This window comes from Elaeis guineensis, chromosome 6 (assembly GCF_000442705.2).
Source record: "Elaeis guineensis isolate ETL-2024a chromosome 6, EG11, whole genome shotgun sequence".
Classification (NCBI taxonomy): Eukaryota; Viridiplantae; Streptophyta; class Magnoliopsida; order Arecales; family Arecaceae; genus Elaeis; species Elaeis guineensis.
In genome coordinates this window covers 10,697,994-10,722,431 of record NC_025998.2, presented here as the reverse complement: position 1 = coordinate 10,722,431, position 24,438 = coordinate 10,697,994, and the positions used below count along the sequence as shown (strand labels likewise).

At 38.2% G+C, this 24,438-nt stretch overlaps 2 protein-coding genes across 3 annotated transcripts; one reads left to right on the top strand and one right to left on the bottom strand.

Moving 5' to 3' along the window:
- Window positions 1–6,439: 6,439 nt before the first annotated feature.
- On the top strand, window positions 6,440–12,141 carry LOC105047392 (protein CONSERVED ONLY IN THE GREEN LINEAGE 160, chloroplastic). Of its 2 annotated transcripts, XM_010926311.4 has the most exons (10): window positions 6,440–6,964; window positions 7,050–7,102; window positions 7,249–7,345; window positions 7,476–7,574; window positions 7,856–7,936; window positions 8,189–8,280; window positions 10,302–10,394; window positions 11,130–11,198; window positions 11,406–11,606; window positions 11,714–12,141. In XM_010926311.4, exons 1-9 carry the CDS (start codon window positions 6,626–6,628, stop codon window positions 11,539–11,541), a joined length of 1,059 nt encoding a protein of 352 aa, XP_010924613.1. In that variant the 5' UTR covers window positions 6,440–6,625; the 3' UTR covers window positions 11,542–11,606; window positions 11,714–12,141. The 2 variants fall into 2 exon arrangements, with proteins under 2 accessions (XP_010924613.1, XP_073115251.1); XM_073259150.1 differs by lacking the exon at window positions 10,302–10,394 and having other exon boundaries at window positions 6,489–6,964; window positions 11,714–11,783.
- A 926-nt stretch (window positions 12,142–13,067) lies between these two features.
- Window positions 13,068–14,068, bottom strand: LOC105047391 (dof zinc finger protein 5-like). The gene is given in 2 exon segments (XM_073259977.1): window positions 13,068–13,850; window positions 13,853–14,068. Coding segments are annotated over 2 exon segments (492 nt in total). The 5' UTR covers window positions 13,956–14,068; the 3' UTR covers window positions 13,068–13,461.
- Window positions 14,069–24,438: the final 10,370 nt, after the last annotated feature.

The following is a 24,438-nucleotide window of genomic DNA, read 5'->3' as shown; positions in this document are numbered from 1 at the left end:
TTGGTCTCCGGTGTTCAGTAAATTGGGCTTCTAGGCAATCTCGGGCCATGTTCTCTTGGAGGCATCCCTCTGCTCTTCCATGGGTTTCGCCATTAAAGCTACACCCCTACTACTTGCATGTCATTATAGATGTAAGGATGGCAGTATAGATGCAAGGATGCATGTGAACAAACCCTTAGGCAACTTACCTCGTTAGTAAAGAAAGAAATAAAGAAAGAAAGAGCATACGGAAGCTCTCAAAGTCAATTATTGAAGATCTGGTACAATTTATTACAGTAGAAAAAAAGAAGAAATAAAAGAGATACAATCAAATATATAGATTAGACCAAAGTTTGCCTTCACGAAGCATGCAAGTTTCACTATAGAAGAAAATAATAAGTACAAGAGGAGATCTCATACTCTCAACTCTCATACACACACCTCTCTCAACAAGAAGTACTCATCCTTACAAAAACTCTCACAAAATACCATAAGAAGACCCTCTCACAAGCCTGTCAAGTCAGGATCCTCGATGCCTCTAAATGCTTTCTGTGATCTAAGCCACTACATCATGCCTCAACCTCTGCTCCTACTCTCACGGTCACTCCCACAATTGTTTCAAGATACTCACAGCTGGTGTTGATGCCTTACCGCAGCTGCTCACGCCAAGCTGTTCGTCTCCTGCTCCACGGCTTCTTAGACCTCTTTTATAGGGCCAAAATCCACTCCAGATCAAAATCCTAGCTCTGATCGAACTCCACAAATATCCTGGACCATCTGATGACTTTCGCATGCTTCTCTGAACTGCCCAATAGCACTTTTGCCCACCCGATTACATTCGCTCACGATCAGAATCGTCAGATCATACTGTGATGCTTCATGGGTTGTTGGATCGCGCACAACCACTCTGTGAGCTGTGATTTTCAGCTTATGGACCATGTCGGTCCATGGTGCCCGCATGGACTGTGCCATCCCATGCGGTCCACCGTGGACCATGCCAACTCCCGCATGCAGGGCGCACTGTGTGGGCGCTGCATGGGTGTGTGCGCATCCTAGGTCGTGTGCTCGCTTGGGCCGTGCGCCTGTACTTGGGCCATGCCAACATTGGGCCGCGCACCCATGCTTGGGCCGCACACTGCAGCGGACCTTCCATGTCTGTGGGCCACATCTCTGGACTTCTCACGACGTGCTCTTCGAACTGGACTTTTCTGCATTTGGATTTTTACTACTGTGAGTTGAATTCGAGACACCAAAATTCCAACAATCTTCACCTCAACTCAACATTCGGCCTCCACCTGACTTTGAGAGCTTTTGGATCTTGTCGTCCTCATACCCTGGGGCATACGCCTGCTACTCATCGATGGACAAATATGAGAGTCGAGCCAGACCACTGGAACCCATCTCCATCCTGCATGACCTGAGACTTACTTGGGGTAGCCTTTTGATGACGTCGCTTATTATCCTCCCAAGTCTCCTGTCTTGTGCTTGATTCATCTTCACCTAGAGCTCTACCTCACACTAGGCTCCCACCGACATCTTCTATCATAGACGGCTCCTCTTTGCACAAGAGAGCATTGATTAACCTTTCGTGATTGATCTCCATCTTGATTGTGTCTGTCTTCTCCATCTTCTTCAATCTCGATCAATACCACCGCAATCTGGCACTCTGGTACCATCTGACTCTGATACTAATTGTTGAAGATCTGGTACTATTTATTACAGCAGAAAGAAAGAAAAAATAAAAGAAATATAATTAAATATATAGATTAGACTAAGGTCTACTTCTATGGGGCACGCAAGTTTTACTATGAGAGAAAATAACAAGTACAAAAGGAGATCTCACACTCTCAATTCTCATACACAAACCTCTCTCGATAAGAAGCACTCACCTTTACAAAAGCTCTCACAAAATCTCCCAAGGAGATCCTCTTACAAGCTTGCCAAGCTAGGATCCTTGATACCCTTAGATGCTTCCTATGATCTAAGCCGCTACATCAAATCTTAGCCTCTGTCCTTGCTCTCATGGCATCTCCCACGACTGTTTCAGGATACTAACGGTTGGTGTTGATGCTCAAGCCACAGCTGCTCATGCCAAGCTACTCGTCTCCTGCTCCACGGCCTCTCAGACCTCTTTTATAGGACCAAAACCTATTCCAGATCGAAGTCATAGCCCTGATCAAACTCCACAAATGTCTTGAACCATCCGATCGCTTCCGCATGCTTCTCTGAACTATCCGATCATGCTCCTGCCCACCTGATTATGCTCGCTTATGATCAGGACCGTCAGATCATGCTGTGATGCTTCTTGGGCCATTGCATTGCGCACAACCACTTTTTGAGCCGCAATTTTTAGCTTATGGACCACATTGGTCCATGATGCCTGCGTGGACCGTGCCATCCCATGCGATCCATCGTGGACGACACCAACTCCCGCGTGCAGGGCATGCCGTGTGGGTGTTGTGTGGACGCGTGTGCATCGTAGGCCGTGCACCCAAACACCCACCTGGGCTGTATGCCTGCGCCTGAGCCGTGCTGGGCCATACGGTGCAGCGAGCCTTGCATGCCTGTGGGCCACGCCTATAGACTTTGCACATCTGTGGGCCGCATCTCCAGGCTCCTCGTGAAATGTTGTTTGAGCTGGGCTTCTCTGTATCTAGATTTTTGTTGCTATGGATCAAATTCAAGATGCCAAAATCCTAACAGTAAAGTCTCCAAAAAAAGCATGTGAAAGATGTGGACACAAATTATGCCTTCATGAGATTTTCGACTGTGAAAAATGTTTAAGAAAAACTAATCCTTTGCTGTGTAGTTCATTACCTATAATTTTTTGTTATTTCTTAAAACACTCATGCATGGCAAGCAGTAGTTTATGAAACCGATTTACTTATGCTATCTTTTTTATTTTTGGAAATAGCTGAACCAATACATTTAAGGGGTACTTGGTTTGCGACTAAAATCAAAATTGGAATGGAAATCAGAATGGATTGAAATAGGAATCAGAATGATCAAATTCTCTGAAATATTTGATTCATGATTAGAATTAAACTTGAAATCAGAATCAAAATGAAAATTTGAATCCATAGGAGAGAGAGGGATTGAGCTTTAGATAAATTACGTTATTTTCATTTTATCCGAGAATTGGAATCGAAATGGGACTCTCTCCAACCAAATGGCTGGAATGGGAGTCACTCATTTCGATTCTCATTCCTGACCTCTATTCTCCCTAATCAAACACCTCCTTAAGTGACTTCAGAGTCAGACCCGAACCTGCATAGGTAATTATGTATCAAACTCAAACCAAGCAGTCAAAACAATGCCCTAAGGGCCCAAATTTTGACTTGGCTTCTTTCACTCGTCTAACTACTCTACTTGGTGGAAGGTCACACCGTTCCATCTTGTGTCCCTGATCACATTAAACAGATAACTGAATGTGATTTAGTTGAAAAGCATTGTCATTATATATAATAGGAAAGTGGGATTAGTGTCATCTCTTGTATTGAGTGGTGATTGCGGACAAAGTCTCAATCATCCATTTTAAGAGTGTTGGGTTAAATGTTTCCATCTATCTGCATAGTGATTGCTAGATAGATCTTAGGCATTGCATCATTCTGGGCACCTAACCTTCTCTTTTGCATCATCTTTCGCGATAGACTGTAAACAAATATGTTTGCCTGCCGATGTTAACAATTTGTGGGTCGCATGGCATGTGATGGTCGTTGGAAGTAATACAAATGCAAGTTATCCTCCAAATTGACTTCTGTTGTTTACATAATTTGATAAATATTAGTTTATAGCCCCATGCCATAGGATGCGTTTTTTCATCATTCTTAACATATCAAATGACATCTCAATTATTTATAAATCTAATATTATAATAAAAATATATTATCATCCAACTTAGGTTATAAAATTAGATAATACTTATTAAGATCATCATATTTCATGTCATCGTAGATCATCACATATAAAGATGTATGTGCATGTATAGAATTGCCGTATGATATCCTACCAGTTTTTAACCAAAATATGTTTTATTTCTAAACAAAAGAATGGATGTCATGATAATCACCATAGGCAATTATTATCGAAAATATTAGAAAATGATGAATCATAATCAATTATTTAATTATACCAAGAACAAAATTATTTTTAAAGGCTAGAATGGATTTTTATTTTTTATTTTTTTTTTTATCAAAAGGATCAGATAGCCATGGTTATTCTCATACTATAGGTTACATTAAAATAGCCATCAGACTTATCACCTATATATTGTTTACATTATTAAAAAAAAAAACTAAAACTATTAATATGTAACTTTTGTTATGTTAATGTTAATTATAATAATCACTATTATATTAAAATATCATTATTCAAAATTATGATTAGAAGCCATTTTGTATTCCATATTTTTCATTCCAAAAGCAGCTATCTATGACATTATCTTATTTTAACCGTCTATTTCTATCCCAGGCACTCTCAATCCGAACATCATAAAATCAAAAATAGAAAACAAAGTTTGGTTGTCTAAACCCTAAATTATTCCCCAAAGTCAAACATATAAATCTCCCACCTACCATCCACCCCAACCACCACCCAAATATCGCCCATGTAGCTATTGTGGATGCTGTGATTGAGGTTGTTGTTGATGCGCTTGGGGCCTATGTAGGTGATGGTCCCGACGGAGGAAGCTCCAAATATCGCCAGCATAGCCATTATAGATGCTGTGGTTGAAGTTGGTGTTGATGCACACGGGGTCATGTAGGCGATAGTCCCAATAGAGGAGTAGTAGGGGACCATGGTCTGCGTCAGGATCCGGCTGATGCCAAAGTTGGTGATCTTTACCTGACGAGTGGAGTTGATGAGGATGTCGGAGGGCTTGATGTCACGGTGGTCGACGAATAGAAAGTGAAGGTAGGCCAATCTGGCGAGAACTTGGTGGGCGACATCGGTGAGGAAAGATTTGGAGGAGATGTGGCGGCCCTTGAGGGAGCCACCATCATGTACTCAAGGAGGATCTGGATCTCGCTAGTATGTTCATACATACCATGGCATCAAACAGCATGTGGCAGACAGCATCCTCATGGTTACCAAAGATGACCTTGAGGGCGTAGATTTGACTGGAGATGGTGAAGTATGTGAGTGTGAGCAACACGTGCCTCTCCCTCTCGAACTCCATCCCCTTCGATCCATGGCCGGTGGTGGCAACCTTAGACCAAGAACACTGGATCCACGAAACTCGCACATACTCCCTGATCTTCCCAATTTCTTCCATCTTAGGTTTACACCAGCAGTCGGATTTGCGAAACTCTTATAGACTCCTTGATCCTCCCAATTCTCCCATTTAGATTTACAGTAGCAGGGTATCATGCCGAACCCACTTCCGTAGGTGGAAACGTAGAATGTTATCGTGCTTCTACCATATACCACAAAAAAAAATCCACATATCAAATAGAGACTCTATCAAAAGCTTCATATGTTAAACAGAGGCTCTGCTAACATAGATACTTCTATATAATCCAGCTTATTTCTTAGGAGCTATATATTGTGGTTCTAATAATGTGGGGGGCAGCAATAGTTCCACATCTATTGTGAGTCAAGGAGAACTCATACTTATAAGAAGGAGATCATTCTTCCCACATGAGGTATTTTTTAAAGAACAAAATCGTGATGCCCATGGGCTACAGCAGACAAGACATCATGTGTCGGGCCGAGCCCTTGTTCACAATAATGGTGTGCTAGGAAGGGATCGAGGTCTGCCTCGATTCTCTGGGGCTAAAATCTGTCTCGACTAACTGTGGGGCTCCTCGGACTGTACACATCGGAGTCTCTCTTGATTGGGGGCTCTGTTGTGATTCTGATAATGTGGAGGGCATCAATAGTCTCACATCGATTGTGAGTCAAGATGGACTCATCTTTATAAAGAGAAGATTATCCTTTCCATGTAAGACGGTTTTTAAATGAAAAAACCATGAGGTCTATGAGCCGGAATGGACAATATTCTAATAATGTGAAGGGTATCAATAGTCCTATATCGGTTGTGAGTCAAAAGATATTTGTCTTTATAAATAGAGGATCATCCTTTCCACGTGAAGTGTCTTTTAAATGATAAAATCATGAAATCCATAAATTAGAATGGATAATATTCTAATAATACGTAAGGCACTAATAATCTCACATCCATTATGAGTTAAATAAAAAATTATTTTTTTAAATATAAAATATTTTTTAAAAAATAAAATTATAAAATTTATGAATCAAAATAGGTAATATCTTACGTATCAGATGAGATCCTTACCTACAATACTATATATAAACTAAATTAGATATATTTAAATCACGACAGCATGATAGGCTGTTGCAGAGCTCACGGGCAAGATGTTGCTCAGGAGATCGCATTTAATATCGGCGAGATGAAGCGGGTTCATTGGATGGAAAGCGGGATTAGCTCTTCACCGAGATATCTATAACCCGATTCTTACGCGGCCACGTCTTATGCCCACCCACATCCACACCCTCGTAATAAACGGGTGGCCAGAAGAGTATCCCGTGGGGCTCGCGCAACACGGTGCCTCAGTTCGTTGGATATTTACTGGCGATTAAGAGCTTCGGCAGCCCATCCGCATCCACCGCCGCAACTCCGCCATCGATGGCCATCGTCACCGCCACCACCACCGCCGCCTGCCTCACCGTCATTTGCTCGGCGGTGGTGCCGGCCTCTGACGACCCCTCCCTCTCCGTCCCGTCGCCGCGCCAGACCAAGGTGGTGCTTCCCAAGAAAAAGCCCCTCAAGTGGTCCACCGGCGTTGCTCCGGGGGAGTACGGCGGCCCTCCGACCACCACCAAGCTTCGCAAGTACTGGGGTGGCCACGGCGACGAGGATCCCGTCACCGCCACCGACGATTTCATTTGGAACAAGGACTTCCTCGGCCGCATGCAGCGCCTCCTCCGAGAAGACAAAGCCAGCCCCAATTTGCCTCCTCCCGTGGTATCTCTCATCCCATCACCAAAATTTTATCTTCTCCTAGGGTTTTCTTGACTTCTAATTTCTATGTATGTTTGCTTTAACGAAGGAGGAGCAAAGCTCGGGCTTTTTGAGCCTTAATCGAGCCATGAGCCTTGATAGGTTCGTTACTCAATCCATCTGTTTTTTTTTTTCCTCCTTTCCCGGGGAACATTGTTCATCTGTTTTGTTCTACAACCAAGAAAAGGTCTCCCTTTTAGCCTTTTAGGTTATATACTCATATTAATTGGTTTGCTGGGGAATTATAGTGTGGAAATCGATCTGAGTAAAGAGCTGAGGCCGCCGCCGAAGCCGGTATTGGAGCAGCAGGTAGAGGCTGCAAGGCGTGGCATCTCTGCTACTGAAGTAAGCTGTTTCTCCTGTGATTATTAACGCATGTGAAGCACAGAATTGCCTTTGATTTTTGAAATTTTTTTGAGCCGTTGCGTTTAAATCTTCGAAAACTGTAGAGCTAAATACAAAGTTATCTATCTAGATCCTGAATGATGCCTCATCTCCAAGATGGAGATTTGTGCCAACAAGGAGGGAGCAAGCAAAGTGGGACCGTGCAACTAAGGCCGCCACTGGAGGCAGTGTGAGTCATCACTAGTCTTTACTTTGGAACTTTCAATCCAATTTCAATGATGTGCATGCTACTGTTATGCTTGAAATTTGGATATGCCCTGATGACTCTATGGTTTGTTTAAGGTTGGAATTCTTTTTTTTTTTTTTTAATTTAATTTTTTATTTGTATTCTGTGATTCTCGTAACAATTTTCAAATTTATTAGATTCTAAGTTGATTCTTGTACTCTATGGCATAGGTGGAGATTTCATTGCTAATGATCACTGAGCACAAGATGTTTGTTTTGTTGTAGGATGTTGTGTTACGGGAATCAAGGAGAGAGAGAGGGGATCCCAAGATATTGGCAGCTCAGGCAAGGGAACAGTATCTCAAGGTATCCTCCTTTTCCCACTAAATTTCTGGTCTATTACACTGACATGAGAAGTCCTCTTTGATCTTTTATTTTATTTATCTCAAGTTGATGAATTTATTTAATTTATTATACGTTTGAAAATTTCTCCCCTCAATTATCTGTGAGAGTTGGATTTCAGAAAGTAAGGAGGTTGCATCCTATTTCACCATATATACTATATGACACTGTTCTGGCAATTGACATTTATGGCTTTTTCCTTTCTCCTTATTACAGCTAAAATGGAAGCTGCAGCTCCTCACTTTGGGTATTGGTGGCATTGGTGTAGTCTCAGCATACTTTTCTTATTCTCCTGAAACTGCAGCTAGGTAGGCCTGGGAATATTGTGTTGTAGTGAGTTGTTTTTTACCAAAAACATCAACTTGTAGAATTTCTGTAGGTGTTTCCTTCCTGGATTCTTTCTTTTTCTTTCTCTTTCTCACATTCACTTATTTTCACAATAGATATTGATATATCGCATTTTAAGTTTACTATTCATTTGCTAGTTTACACGTTTTGGTCCAATTAGAGAGAGAAGGAAGCAATTCCTTCAATGCGCTCAACATGGGCCTCTCACAGAACACAAATAAGATTCATGAAAGTAGGGCTTTAGACACTTTTTGCTTTCATGAAGCAATAATAATAAACTGATGCTAAGTCCTCTACTTATACTAGGTCCCCCTTCTAGAATCTGGGTTGTATTCCTCTTTAGTTAAGAGTGTAACAATCTTCAATCTGCCAACATAGGATTTGATGACATTTGGGTCTCAAAATGAGCTGATCAAAGTAAAACTGTATTTTTTTGGTAACTCTTTGACTGCATATATCTTGCAACTTAGAAGGAGCCAGGCAGCATGGGGGGAGATAAAGTTGATATAGGACTGGAGGTCTAGCTTTTGGATGAATTTCATCCCTACAAATTCCACCGGCTATAAAAATCATGTGCAGGTCAAGGTTTTTCTTTAAAATTCCTCCAAAGCCAGATGGACCATGACCTCTCGAACATCCATGGCTATAGTGTGAATTCATTAGCTGTCATGCCACTGGCTAGTGTAGTTTTGCTATTCCTCTTAGAGGATTGATGATACACTATACAAATAGTTGGCGGAGGACACTGAGGTCAACTTTAAATATCAAGCACTAACAAACCTTCTCCCAATTGGTGGAGGTTGGCTATGAGTCTTTCATTGCAATTTCCCTTGTTAAGTTTTCTCTCTCTCCTCTCTCTATCTTTGTCTGTGCATCTATCTTTGCATGTGTCTAAAAGGTACATGCTCCACATTTTTTAAAAATTGTCGACACAAAATCCCAGCTGCTCTCCTTGCAAAGCCTCGTTAGCAACTCTCGCCCATCTCTAGGCTATTTTCTCAATCACTATTGTAGTTAAACTATAACTCTGCCTTCGGAATAGCATGCATCATGAGATCACAAAAATGAACAATCAAGGCAATTGACTAATTGAATAGGAGTTGAAGATTGAAGAAATGAGCTCTTTTATTGGATAAAGCTTTAGAAAATATTTAGTTTTATTCTAGGAGGTGTTTTACAGTAACATAACAGGTTGAATAAACATAGGTTTGGTATTCAACAATGTCAAATTAGGGAAAACACTGCAACTCAAAATCAATGCAGGAGTTCACCATTAAATAAACTTTTAATTATTTTTTTGAATGAAATAAAATTTTAAATTATTAAAGCAAAATCTGAAAGATGTAAAATGATTGATATATCTGCTTATAAGCATTCACAGAAGACAAGAATCATGATAGGCTCAATAACAACAAAAACAAAGTAAATTACTCAATAATTCTATAACCTGAAATTTATTGCCAAGTCATTATTTGCGACTTGTTCAAAATACATAAATATTTGAATATATGGTGAATGGTTTAATATTCAAGAATGAATTGAAGAGATATGTGGTGAATGAAACATTTGTATATATTTAGATTTTATTTAAGCCAATCGGACAACATTGTGATCATGCTAGGAGTCTTAGGACTTTTTGTAATTGCTTGTTATTTAAATTGTATCTACAATTTTAAGAAACAAAGGTGTTTTGCGGTCTTTTTGTCAACCTATTGCTAAACTGTGATATGTAAAATTCTACATAACGCATGGATCTGATACTGGCTGCTTCCACCCCACCCCCCCTGCTCCCATCCTCTTTTCCCATCATGACACCATATTCATTGCATTAATGCCATGTCTACTTTATATTGCTGAAAGTATGCAAAGATCTGTTTCCATCTTTTAGTTTCATACTTTTCCTGCATGAATAAAGTCAGTGTATGCAAAAGCTTCAGAACTTACTCTCTTCGAAGCACTTGATGCTCTGTTCTTCCTTCAGCTATGGTGCAGGGCTGCTTGGTTCTTTGGTGTACATACGTTTGCTTGGCAATAGTGTAGATTCCATGGCAGCTGGGACTAAAGGGATGGTCAAGTATGTATTTCCTACTTTTAAATTTATAACAAGCTAACTTTATGTTGAAAGACTAAGTAATGTATTTCCTGCTTCTAAATTTATAGCAAGCTAACTTCATGTTGAAAGACTATTCTATCTATTTTGGTCTCCACGCCCCGCACCCCCCCCCCCCCCCGCCAACACACACTCAAGCCAAACAAGGTTTTCTAGATCTTTGCTTGCAACATGACTGAATGCTTCATGAGGCCTAAACTCTTCACTTCTGATCTCATGACAATGAGAGCCTCCATCCTTACGAAGGCTGTTGTAGTCTTCATCACATGTGACCAGTCCTCTTCTCAAGAGAATTTAATTAACTTCTTAATCATGTAGCTGGAGGATAATTTGTATCAGAGTGTACGAAGCCTAGGTGAAGACTGTTTGAGAAACGAGAATATGAATGATGGATGTAATGGTTTGGTTACAAGAACTCAGCTACTTACGTCTAACTGATGACCCTGAAAAGGTCATGCATTTTGTATATGTATGATTGCCTCAAGTCATAAACGTGATTAAGTGATATGTCTTGCTATGAAACACTGAATAAGTATATCACCCTTACCTATTTGTTTCTGGATTCCATGTTCTTGTAAGCGCATATAAGAGTTTTACTCTTTAATTTATAGCATGCTATGTTTAGTATAAAGATGAAAGAAGAAATTTAAAACTTTTGTTTGTAATGCTCAAAAGATTCACTGAGGAACTTGTCTGCAGGGGAGCTGTTGCGCAACCAAGGCTACTGGTTCCAGTGGCACTTGTGATGATATACAATAGATGGAATGAGTAAGTACATCTGAAAGACTTTGTTAATGCATTCAATAAATGAACTGGTTAAGTCTCTGAAAAAAATGTGTCATGTGTAATCTTCCACTCATTTAGTTCCCTTAGTTTTAGCCCTTTTTTCAATATGATACATGGTTTTCTGTAGCTTCTTTCCAATGGGGTTCTTGTCCTTCAATTGTCTATCTAAAGGTTTCTCCTTGGAAGCAGGATATTAGTTCCAGATCATGGCTTCATGCACCTACAGCTGATACCGATGCTTGTCGGGTTTTTCACCTATAAGATTGCCACTTTTGTCCAAGCTATTGAGGATGCTGTGAATGTAGTTGAGAAGCGCCAAGTTTGAATATTAGTTTTTCCATACATGAGGCATCTCACATTCAGAATTGTCCGACTATGCGCATAGAAATGGTGAGAATCTAGTTATGTGGTCATATTGGCAGACATATGGGATGGTGATGCACACATGCTGAATTTATTAGTGGTGTATCATCTAAATTGCATTCCAACTTATGCAGGTTCAGATATTCATGAATATGGAGGAACTGATTTTATATGTAGAGAATCATGGGGAAAATTACAGAGAAATTTTAAGGGTTCTGATGCGTCATGGATCATTTCTGGGTCATGGAGAAGGTTAACACGTGGGACACAAAGGAATTCATTCAGTTCACTGTAATTGTAATATATTCATTGAATGTACTCTAACCGTCCCAGATTGGGGCCAAAAAGAGAAGTGTATCGTCATCAGAATGCTCATGAGCAATGTATTTGCTGTATCTTAATAGTTGAATTTGGAACTCATGTTCCAAGACGTAAATTATCCGCAATATCTACAGATTGCGGACATGCAGCAAGTAATTATCATCTTTCGAGAAGATGATTATGTTCAACATGCTCTTGGATACTCTACTATTACGTTTATGGACCATTGAGTGTTGCGCTACCATAATGTGTATCAGCTTTTCAATCTATGTTTCCTATCATATCTCATGGCATAATCTCAAAGTGAGTATCGTAGAGGTGCAAACAGTATCATGTATAACACATGCTGTACAACCGGCAGGGGTTTGTGCAGGTCATGGTATAAAGATAAATGGATGTCTACATTAGTTTTTAATTTTGTGTTCTGTTAGCTGCTGTGTGTTTATTTGTGTATGGTGGGTGGGTGGTAGGTGGCTATATATTTATTCATGAGATTGCACGTGTTGCAACAGAAGAGTTTCCTCATTGCAAGGTTTAAGCTTTTATCATTACGGCAGGATAAAGAGTTATTTTTCTGTCTTCTTTTCTCTATTTGTTGAATTCAGAAACAATCAATATTTTGCTTACCGTTTAGTCCAATTTAATCTGCGCAATTACGAGCACCATTCTGTTTGATAAGTTTGATGTTTGCATGGGGCAAATTTTTATTTCTAATATTGGATCCTTACATAACCGGGGTTGTGAAATATTTGAAATATCGAAGTATTGATAGCCGATGCTGACAAAAGTGGCGGTTGATAGCGGCGTAAGAAGCTGGATGGCCCATGACATGGTGGTAAAACATAAACCTACACCAACATAAGGTGCCAAAGGTTGGGTTGGTTGTCATATCTCTGGCTTATTTAAGCATTTTCTCCTTTTCTTTTCCAATGTGAGGACTTTCGCCGATGTCTCCGGTCCATCATGGTTATCCATGTCGTTTAGGAAAGTTAGAGCAGACATGTTCAAGGAAAAGGAAAAGAAAAAGGTAGAACAGACTTGTCTGATTTCATTGACTTGCTTGCTTTGCCCATGGATATGATGGACTAAACCACTTCCTGAGTGATTATTAGGCAAAAAAAATAGCTAGTTGCAGGACCTTGTACAGAAGGATTAACATCTACATCATTAAAATTTAAAACACTCTTTTTAGGGTGAAGAGAACTGTACAAGACAACTGTTCTTTGACTTACCATCCGTGATGTGAATGAGAAAGCTCATCCACTTGTACATTGTCTTTTTTATAAGAATGTTCAAAGGAGAATACTCACCACCATGCTTAGTCTCCACGGAATCGGCGCGCTTCTAAGAAACCACAAGGAAAAACTTAACCTTATCATCTCCGTTTCCGATATACTTCTAGATGCCACCACATAACATTAGGTGATCGCTAGATGGATTTACACATTTTACTTACAAAAAAGGTGATGGAGATGAAGTGGAAAACAAAAAAAGAAAAGTGAAACAACGCAAAAAAAGGGCAAAAAAGAAAGGAAGGAAGACGGCGACCATGATGGAAAAGTCAACGAAGTCCACGTCTGAAGCTGGCATCGGTCCTCTGCCTCGCCGCCGGGGGCTCCGGCCGCAGGAGCCACCGCTCGACCTCCCCGCCATCCATGTAAAGAGAGGAGGGGTACTCGAGGACGCAGGTGGCGGCGGCGGCGGAGGCGCCACGGGGGGCGGGGCGGTTCTTGCGGCGTCCGGCGCCGACGGGGACGTTGCGAAGGGTGCCGCCGGCGGTCCAGTAGCGGTGGCAGGCTTTGCAGAAGTGGCGGGGCTGATTCACGTTGTAGTTGTTGAAGTAGCAGAACTTGGTTTCCTTGCTCTTGCACCTCGGGCACGGCAGCGCCGCTCCCCTAGCCACCGCCGCCTCCGCTTCCCCCTCCGCCGCCGCCGCCGCCGCCGGCCTCTCCCCTCCTCCTCCTTTGGCCTTCTGTCTTCCGTTATGATCACCGTTCCGAAGAGTTTGAAGCCCGGCGCTTCGCCGCTGCCATTCATTTCGACGTCGGCCATCATCAGCTCAGCCCAGCTCGAAAAGAGAGAGAGAGAGAGAGAGAGAGAGAGAAGAGAGAGGAGGAGGAGGAGGGTGAGATGGGAGTAGGGGGAGAGGTGTGACCCATGCTACGGCTATATAAAGAGCTATAAAAAGGAGGCAGTTCATTATTTAATGCTTCTCACCAGTATGGATAGGAAAAGCCCCAGGTAAATAAGTTTGACAAAGGAGACCTCTTTATTGGGTGAGGGTTTGCCGTTCAGTACTTGACGGCAAAGTTAATGTCCGGCAAATACTACCGGGACTACTATTTTATTTATTTATTTATTTTATGATAAAAAAAATTGATGATAAGAGAGATTGGACCCTTCCAATTAAACATTTTTTTTTTTTTAAATTTATCTCTCCAACTCCCATGATAATAAAATTTGAATCTGTTGTAGATCTTTATCTCGATCGCAATCAATTATATCCTCAGCATCAATTGAAGATACTTAAGATTGAACTTCATCGAATACAAAGATCATTTTTGACCAGCCTGACGTCAAGTGTACACTTTAACACCAAAGCAAGTCTACATGTGGCACTTACACGGTAGTTCGGACCGCGTTTGAGCCGAGATTACTACCTTATCTATGATCGAGGTATCTTTAGATCGGTTCGAGACCACCTCCAACTAAAATATGCAGCTTTCTTCATTCATAAAATCCACTCTCTTTTGGACTTCGAAACCTCTAGATAAGAAAGAATATCTTCGATTGAATCACATCTCGAATGTAAATAACTCTCGCCAGTTTAATCTATGCACAATATCTAAAAAACCATCCAAACTCCAAAATATGTACGACTCTAACTCCCTCCTCTATGGATAGAGGGGTGCGGAGACCCCCAAGATAAGCAAAAAGAAATTTTCATTCTCTTCTCCTTCTCATTATTCTCATCTTCTAACTTGAGCATCAAAGTCCCCCGCCGGAAAATTTCCTAGCCAGATTTTTTTTTTTTTGTAGATTTTCAAGCCAGAGTTTGGTGCCACCCCTTCACTACTCTATCACCACAGTAATCCAACATTAGGCGTGGGAGTTGTCAGCAACAGAATCCAAATTTCCCAGAGACTTTACTAGCTTTAGTTAGCTGGTGCCTGCACTAATGGTTTTGTTGGAGTTATTGCGTAGGCCCTATGGAAAAATTAAGCAGGAAGGAATGGCCTAGGTTTGATATGGATTTGTTTGCGCATCATGTTAGACCTGATAAGAATCAAGGCAGGGGCATGGTGACAATTTTATTATAGTTTGATGAAGGGGCAAGCAGAAAGTCTAATAATCATTTTCAATAGGGATGCTGACTAAGTATGGGGTGCATGCATTAGTGCTACATATTTGTTGTGCACATGGTGATGAAGGTAATAAAGCAACGTTTCATTCATGGGACCATTTAGCATTTCTTTCCTTTCTTCCTTGCGTATATCAACTACATGTGACAGTGATCCGGCATCTAGGTTGGTGTACTATTATAGACACCTAGCTAAAACCTAGCATTCATTCATTTACCTAATGGTTGATTATAATATGTTCCCAATAGCAAATCTATATTAATTTCAAAAACACACAGGATTCCTTTTTCTCATCTACTTTTTCCAACCCATGGAAGGCTTAGATCACGTATCATGGCATGCCACCATCCTCCTCAAATTCCCACATGGAGCTAAAGCTAAGATTGAATGCCTCAGAATGAATTCATATAAAGGGAGAGAGTAAAAGCTCATGTAAGTGCAAGGATATTTTCAGAATGTTCAATTTAGCCCGAACATGATAATATTAAGTGTACAAAACATCCATGTGACTAGACCTACATGTTATACCTCAATGTTTAGCTGGTCCATGTCTAATAACTTCACGGTGCCAAGTTAGAGCGATTGCTTTAGATGATGAGACATGCTCTCTCACAACAATAAAGAATAAGAATCAGAAAGAAAGAGATACTATTGGTTGGATCAGGTCCATCAGCTCAGCAGTTGACCAGTTCAACTACAAAATGACACGTAAGAAAGCGAAAAAATGGAGCGATATAGGCATGTGATTGTTGTTTTATGGTCAGACTAGTATATCGCTGGCCAGTGGATCTGGTCCAATTAATATTTATTTATTTATTATAAGGATGGATTATTTTTGTAAGAATTAAAAAAAAAAAAAAAAAAGAGGACTATTGAGCAGTGACTTGAAAGTGGTCACATTTCACAATGAATCTTGCCCATGTGACCTTTGTCGACTGCTCAAATTCAGTGTAAGGATGTCTGATCAACACCATCGCGGCTTCGGCCGAGTTAAAGAAGGTTGACATGGCAGTTGGAGTAACATGGGTTCTTTTTATGGCGAGCAGCGAGCACTGAAAGCTTAAAAGGGAACGGTTAGCATTAGACCTTTTGATTCTTTTACTTGTCTTTCTTTCCTTCATCTTCTCATTTATCTTACGTAGTAGTCTATAGCCTCCAGCCCTCTCATCAATGACTGGTCCCAACTCTTCCCAGTGTGGACCACCCCCAGCCCAAAATTGTCTCGTCAAGGAAATGTTACATAGCACCTACCAGATCACCCAGTCATACATATCATACATGTCCAATATTGTATCTTTTGGCTGATGTCTTGTTTGATCAAACTCTGGCTAATGCCGTAGATAATATCGATGCTATTGCCCATGGAAGCAAATAAGCCAGGCGGTATACCAATTATGTGGTGTTTTATGTTATGTGCATGAACATACCTATATGTATCCATGTATGTATGTAGATACATCTGTGTGTATGTAATAGATAGATAGATAGATAGATAGATAGATGAAGATAGATAGATATTAAGTAGAGCTTGAGTTTCCGATAGATTGTGCATGATAAGGATGGCTCGGGCTTAACCTTGGCAAAAGCTTAATAAATGAACTCGAATGATCCTGGCATAAGGATGAATCTAATGTTTTTGAGTAGCTCGGTTCATTTGCAGCCCAGCCCTTCATTAGTGTGAAGGTTGTATTACAAGTGAGCATCTTCACCAAAGGAACCGCAATAACTAACTCCTTGTTTATGTAAGCTAGCAAGATGGAAAATCTTGGCTGGCTTTGAGAATTTTTCCCAGCTTTTCTTTCAAAACAGTTTAACTGGGGAAGTCTTTATTTGTGTGCCAACGCAAATCGGATTTGTTTATCAAGGAATCGCCATCAAAACAATTAAAAAGCACCCCCTCGTTCTTTTATCTTTTAATCAAATCATCACTTTTCCTTGCATAACTATCCTAAAGGGGCATCTCTCCTTTTTCTTTCACTCAAAAGGATATGCTATGTGGATAAACATGGGTCTTCTACAATTTAATGGCTTCCTGTTAGGAAAAAGTAAGAACTGATCCGGTTGGAAAGACCATTTCCATGTTGCTGCCTTTCCAGTTTGATAATAATCTTTTCCATAAATTATTCAAGGACAATCATAACCTTTTCCTTTTCAAGGATTCACCCACCTCTACCACACAATTAATATAGATAAGACTGGTTGTCTACAGTACTTTATAGGTCTGTCCTGGAATTCCAAGTACTGGTGGACTGACCTCAAGGACTCTTTTACACTTTTTGAAAGACTATAACCTCTTTTTGGGTTTCCACAGAAATATGCGATGTTAGGTATGAATCTTTTGCTAGCCTTGGGCAAAAGCATGTCACTCTTTCCATCTAGTTGGATTCTCACAGCCATTTGAGTGGGTTTTTTGAGAAGTGTTCCACCTTAAAGCAACACGACTTAGATACCATGTATCAAAGCTTTTAGTATCAAATCTAACACCCACCTATAAAATACAAACTGAATAAAGGGTTTGCATTTGTCCATTGTGACACATTTATCACCCTTAAGCATATATTCTGTAGGAAAGAATACATAGATGAAAGGAAGGATATAAAATAGAAGACCGAACGCTAAGCAGCACGTTTGACACATCATCAAACATGGTTGGGCTTGATGACTGATTGGATTGGAATATTATATGCCTATATATATATGCATACATAAATTAAGCATTGATATCTAAATCGTTGGATTAATCTACTACCTTAAATTCTTACACAAAAAAATTATATGATTTGAAGATACCTAGTCTATGCATCAAGTGATAAAAAAATAATTTAATTTAATTTTATTTAAATTATCTAATTTTTGACTACTTGATATATGACTAAGGATCTTCAAATCATAAATTTTTTATGTACAAATAATTTTGAGATAGTAAATCATATTCAATAGTTTCGGTCATTGATATACAACTCTATTATAAAGTTCTGATTTGACGGATCCGAATTCAAATCCAATCAACTTATATATATATATATATATATATTTATATAATATATATATATATATATATATATATATATATATATATATATAAGATAAGAGAGAGAGATACATGTGTGAGGAGAGATTGGTGTAGACATATAGTTTTCTTGTATTACTATTGAATTGTGATAACTACGTACAAATCAGAGGAAAATAGGATAAAGGAAAAGGAGGGGACCATAACAAAGTCCTGAGAAGTGCTGTAGTAAAAGAAATTTTAGTAGAGAAAAATTTGTGCAGTGCAGGTTAATGCACAAATCTCAATAAACAAGAAAAATATGAAGCGAAAGTGCAGCTTTTTCGTCCGTGACTCACAATACCCGATATTATGTATTATAATATTTTTTTAAAAAATATTACATATTTTACATACTATAACTATTATGATATTATCCGTACGAATCTATTTTCATATCGAATCAGTCCGAATATGAATAAAAATTTAAAAATTCATTAATATCCATATCCATATGTATATCCGTAAAAAAAAATGGATATGAATAAACAACTATCCGATCCGTATCCAAATCTATATGTAATCTTATATATTTTATTAATTTTTTTATTAATTTTTTTAAAAATATACAACTATATAAATATGTTATTAACTTGATTTAATTATCTAAATATATCATAATTATATTCATATTTTGATATCCAAAATTTATGTATCTATTTAAAATAAATATAAATATAATTTTTATATTTGAATAATATTCATATCCGTATTTATATTATCAAATAAAATAAATATGAATATGAATATGATGATATCCGATACATTTTCAATCTACAAAACTGTAATATAATCTCTATTGCCGTTGTTCAATTCATCCTGTCGAGAAACATGCAAGAATCACATGATCGAAGATGCTCCGGACTCACGTCAGTCAGAGAGAACTAGCAACAGTAGAAAAGAATCAGGAGAACTCAGTGAGAGAGAGAGAACTAGAGAGAGAGAGTTCAGGGGCTTCGAAAGAACCTCTTCGCAGCACTGTTGCCTTCCCCGTTTTATAATAGGGCGCGGTGCGGTGCCGTCATTAATGGTGCAGACAACTGGGGGAGTTGTCAAATCGCCGGAGGCTGTCAGAGTTGCCGCGGACTGTCAAGTCGCTGTGGGTTGTCAAATCGCTGGGATTAATCTATGTCCTTGGCAGGACAATGTCCTAGGACGGCTATGCCGCATATCTCTGTCAGGACGGTGGCCCTCAGCAGTCGTACGGCGTTTGAGGGAGCCGATCGGGCATACGTCGGTATTTGGTTGTGGGATGTCGGGTGAAGATCTAGGGGCCCTCCGACGGTCAGTCTGACGCATTGCAGGAGTCGGAGATCGGGCTCCGTCGTTCAGCCAGTCGGAGATGGAAAGAGTCTGCCCGACCGACATACCTTCGATCGGACGGTGTCGGCATACCGTCAGTCGGTAGAGTTGGATGGCAGGTCAGACGGGTCCGATGAGTCGTACGAAGAGCTGATCGGTATATCGAACATCCGTTTACAATCTATAGTTGAGTGTATAACTTTTCCAACGAGAAGCTTCATCCAAAATGAGCTACTTATTTCTTTATTTGTTACCTCGAGGACCAAAAGGGTTTAGGAAATATCTCTCAACCTTTATGATACATGTAATGAATGATGTCCAGGACTGGTTTTGAAACTGATGACTTTATGATTAAATATATTTTGTATGGGAGCACTTGTGGCATGGTAAATTAACATTCAAAGCATGGAATCTTAGTGTCTGTATCATGACCCTTATCTAAAGGTGATGCATATGTAACAACCACTTCATTCATATCTTTATTCTTTCCGACAAAAATCTTTTAATCAAAAGTGAAGAATTTATAAAAAACCCACAACGGGACACCTTGCAGTTGGAACCATCAAAGGATGTAGAATGAATTAATTAGTAAAAAAAAATCATACGAATTTCCTAGAAATTGTGGAATAGTACAAGATGTGTCTGGTAGTCTTTCTATATTATACTTAATTGTGGGAACCATCTACGATAGCTGACATATAGTAGACGAGAAATTGTACTAAACTAGCAACATCAATTGATACGGTAGTCCGCAGTTAGGGAAACGAAAAAAAGATAAAAATTAAAAGAAAGCAATCTAAAGAATTTAGCTTACGTATATCAGTGAACTTGCTGCATGGTTGGGGGACATTGTTGCCCTACTATTAGCTTTTTAAGTTAAGGTGGTCGAGAAACTTTGTGGTCACGAACTTTTGTGTTGATCTCTCTCTTGGGACAAGAGCCGAAGGCATGATTAATCCAAAGTCTTCTAGCTGCATGAGCTTCTAATTATCATAGTAGTATAAGGACCACTTTGTATTTTTGGAGTAGAGCTGATCATAAACTGAGCCTCCAGCTGAAATTATATTCGTTTTTAGTCTGGTTCCGGGCTGGATCGATTTAAGGATATTTTTTAAGCCTAAATCTGGATCATGATCGGCTCTAATTTGCCCCAGGACTCTTCTCCATGTAGCTTGGTCTTTTTTTAAAACCCTCAATGATTATTATTATCCTCTGGGTACGACTAGCATAACTCCCATTCTTCTTTTGTAAATCGTTCCAACTTTTTAATACTAAAACAATTGCAGCAATGATACCAAACAGGGATAAAAGCCTTCGATAACAACCTAAAACAATTGCAACTTCTTTTTTGGTTTCTTTTACCAAAAAAAAAAAAAAAGGCATTTCCAAACACATCTTGCACAACATGAGTGTTTGATCTCACAAAGGCCAGACATCACATTTTTAAATAAGTAAGGCAAACAACTGCAATTATCATCATTCTCCCATAGCAAAGTAGCCAGGCGTTAAAATAGTCCTGCAACGCCTGGGGTATTGAGAACAAAAACTGCAAAATAGTCATTCTCTCATATCATCATTCTTGACGAGCAGTAATGTGGAAATTATACATGAATTGCCACCTTTTTCACAAACAATAGAAAAGTGCAAGAGTTGCACTGCAATTGAAATTAATGAAGGGAGAATCTTATAGGATGATAGTAAAAATAGTTTGTGGAGGAAAAGAATAGTGTTTCCATGGTCCAAATATGACCAGCTGCCTGCTGTTTTGAGCATGTAAATAACAAATAATAGAATTGCAATTTCCTACTTGGAAGATATTCTTTTTTTCTTTTTGCTGTTTTTGGAAGATTTTTGTTTTTTTTGAAAGATTTTTTCTATTCAATTGTAGACTCATTGACAAACTTACATAGGATACACACACAGGTATAACCACGGGGAAAATATTCTTATGTCACAACCACCCTGGCCAGAACATCCGTGCTTGATCAACTTCTGAAACATTAAAATTTCTACATTCCAAACCCTCAATTGGAGAAATTATTGGTTAGAATAGTTCTACCGCTTGTATACTGACCAACTATTTAGAAACCATCGAGCATCTGAGAAAGTGAATCTTTTTCATTCAAAATAGTAAAAATCATCGGTTGGCCAATTAGTTAAATTTTTTTCATTCAAAATTTTTAATTAAGCTTGGATAGTAATACACTTTTTCCAAGAACAATGATGTGGTGGTTTTTATTGAAAGTTAAGACACATATAATAAAATATTCTAATCGATAATTTCTCCCTCAACTTTTACGTGCAACCGGCTCCACGGAGAAACATGAGAATATCAAGCCACCAAGCCTATAGTTAGACTTAAAATATGAGGATATCCCGATCAAGAGTTCCACTTGTCAATCATTAGAAAGGATCTCAACATTCCAACTTAGCTTATTGGTCCTAATTAAGGCCACACCTTCAACCAGTTGGATATGGATAAGCTATGGAAAAGATGAGTGTAGGCGGATAGACATTATGACGGTAATTTATGTTGATTGTGATATAATTTAGAAATCTAAATTTGATATTAGTATATTGATGGATTTAAATTAAAATGCGCAGCAAAAGCATGGTGGTCTAAATTACTTTCAAATTGATCAAAGCAATAATTTGATTTAAAAGGTATTATGATGAAAGATTTAATAATGAAAGATGATTATGACTAAGGAAATATCTTTAATTTTTTTTTGAAGACTTTAACAAGAAAAAGAATTTTAAGGATAGAATTTTATTTTTTTTGATAGGAAATGTAATACCTTAGCCCAAATAGGCCCAATATTGAACTGGGCTTGATCCACTTGACTCGCCCACTAGAAAAGTGCCCAAAATGATTTACACGGATTTGAAATTATGGTTAAAAAATAAGAAAAAATGATGAAGAAGACTCTTATTGGGCTTCTTCCTCCTGATTCTCCTATGGGAATCAAGTTCGAAAGGATTCTTTTCAAGGATGAAATTTTCTTTTCTTGGGGAAATGTAATATCTTACCCAAATAGGCCCAATATTGAATTGGGCTTGATCCACTGACTGGTCCACTAGAAAAAGGCCCAAAATGATTTACACGGATTTGAAATCTTGGTTAAAAAAGTAGAAAAGATATGATGAAGAAGGCTCCTATGGGAAGTCTTCTTCCTCCTGATTCTCCAATGGAATTCAAATCCGAGAAGGATTCTGGCCCTCTTCCCATCCTATTTACAAACCCCCCTCTTCTCCCAATCCTACATCGAAAGACCAAATTTTGGATGAAACTATGCGGTGATTCCTGAGTTTCATCTGACGATTTTCACCACCACCATAACTCGAATACTCTTGGAATCAAGGTAAAATATCTTTAATCTTTGAATTTATCATATTTTGTATTCTCCTTAGCTCTTAAACTATGGATCCCAGTTGGCAAATCAATGGATTTAATTGAGAAATAGGACACCCTATTCCTATGTTTTCCTTGATCTTTTGATCTTCCCTCTTTTTCCAATCTTGCACCCTGCCGGTCTTTTGCTTCCAAATGTCGGTTGCCAGCTACGTGCTATTAGCCATCATCTCTCATTATCTTTTTTTTCTTAGTTCTGAGAAAGAAGAAGAAGGTACAAATCTCCTATTTCGCTAACGATTAATTTGGTTCATGGAAAGAACTTTTCTTTCTTAAAAGTAACTTCTTAAAAAATTATTTTTAAAAAAATATTTTTTATAAATAAAATTTTAATATATTTGATTGATCATAAAAAAGTGACTTATTAAATAATACTTATATTTGGTTGAGTATCCATTTTCCTAATAATATTATGTAGAATACTCATTATACCCTTAATTAATATAAAACGATACATTATCTCCTAAACCTTATATAAATAATAATATTATATTTATATTAATATAAAATAATATTAAGATGTTATAATATAATATTAAATTATAATAATTTATTGTATTAATATAATATTAATATATATTATATTATGTTAATAAATATTAATATTTTAAATAATAAACTTATTAATATCTTATATATAATATTACATTAATATAAATACTAATATGTTAATATAAATATATATTAAATTAATAAAAATATTATATTAATATAAATATTAAATATAATAAATATTATAATATTAATATAATATTATATTATCACTATTCATTATTTCATTTAACCATCTATATGTTTTATAAAATGTTAACCATAGATTTTAAAAGAATATTTTGAGGAAAAAAAAATGCCACCACTTTTCATAGGATGGAAAGTGCTCAAACCCATCTGATATATGAATTTCCACTTCTTATGAAATATAGGAAGTGACTTCCATAAAAAAAATTTTTTCATTTCTCTTCCCTTAAAATTTCAACTAAACAAAAAATCCTTTCTACTTCTTAGAAATTGCTTTTCTCTTCACTTCTTAGAATTACCTTTTTTCTGCTTACTTCTCACGAGCCAATCATGTCCTAAAGAAGGAGAGAATAAAGAGAAGAAAAAAAAAAAAAAAAAAAAAAGAGAATTTTCCTCTCTCTCTCTTCCCACCCTTCGCTCTCTCTTCACATGCTTTTCTTTTTCTTACTCTACACCTATTGCTCTCTTCTTTCTTGAAATGTTGAATCTAGAAGTTCATCTTCCATGATCAATAATATCCTAGGCCGATCTTACCCGAGGGTCTAATCCACGATGCACACCTAATTTCTAGTTCAAATCCTTTATAAGATTTCAATTTAAAGTTTTATTTTTAATTAATTATGAATTAAAATTGATGTAAAAATATATTTTTAATAATAGATTCTCAAGATCTTT

Coding starts and splice junctions, on each gene's coding strand:
- LOC105047392 (XM_010926311.4), top strand. CDS start 6,626: ATGGCCATCGTCACCGCCACCACCACCGCCGCCTGCCTCACCGTCATT. Junction 6,965..7,049: donor CCAATTTGCCTCCTCCCGTG/GTATCTCTCATC, acceptor GCTTTAACGAAG/GAGGAGCAAAGCTCGGGCTT. Junction 7,575..7,855: donor AGGCCGCCACTGGAGGCAGT/GTGAGTCATCAC, acceptor GTTTTGTTGTAG/GATGTTGTGTTACGGGAATC.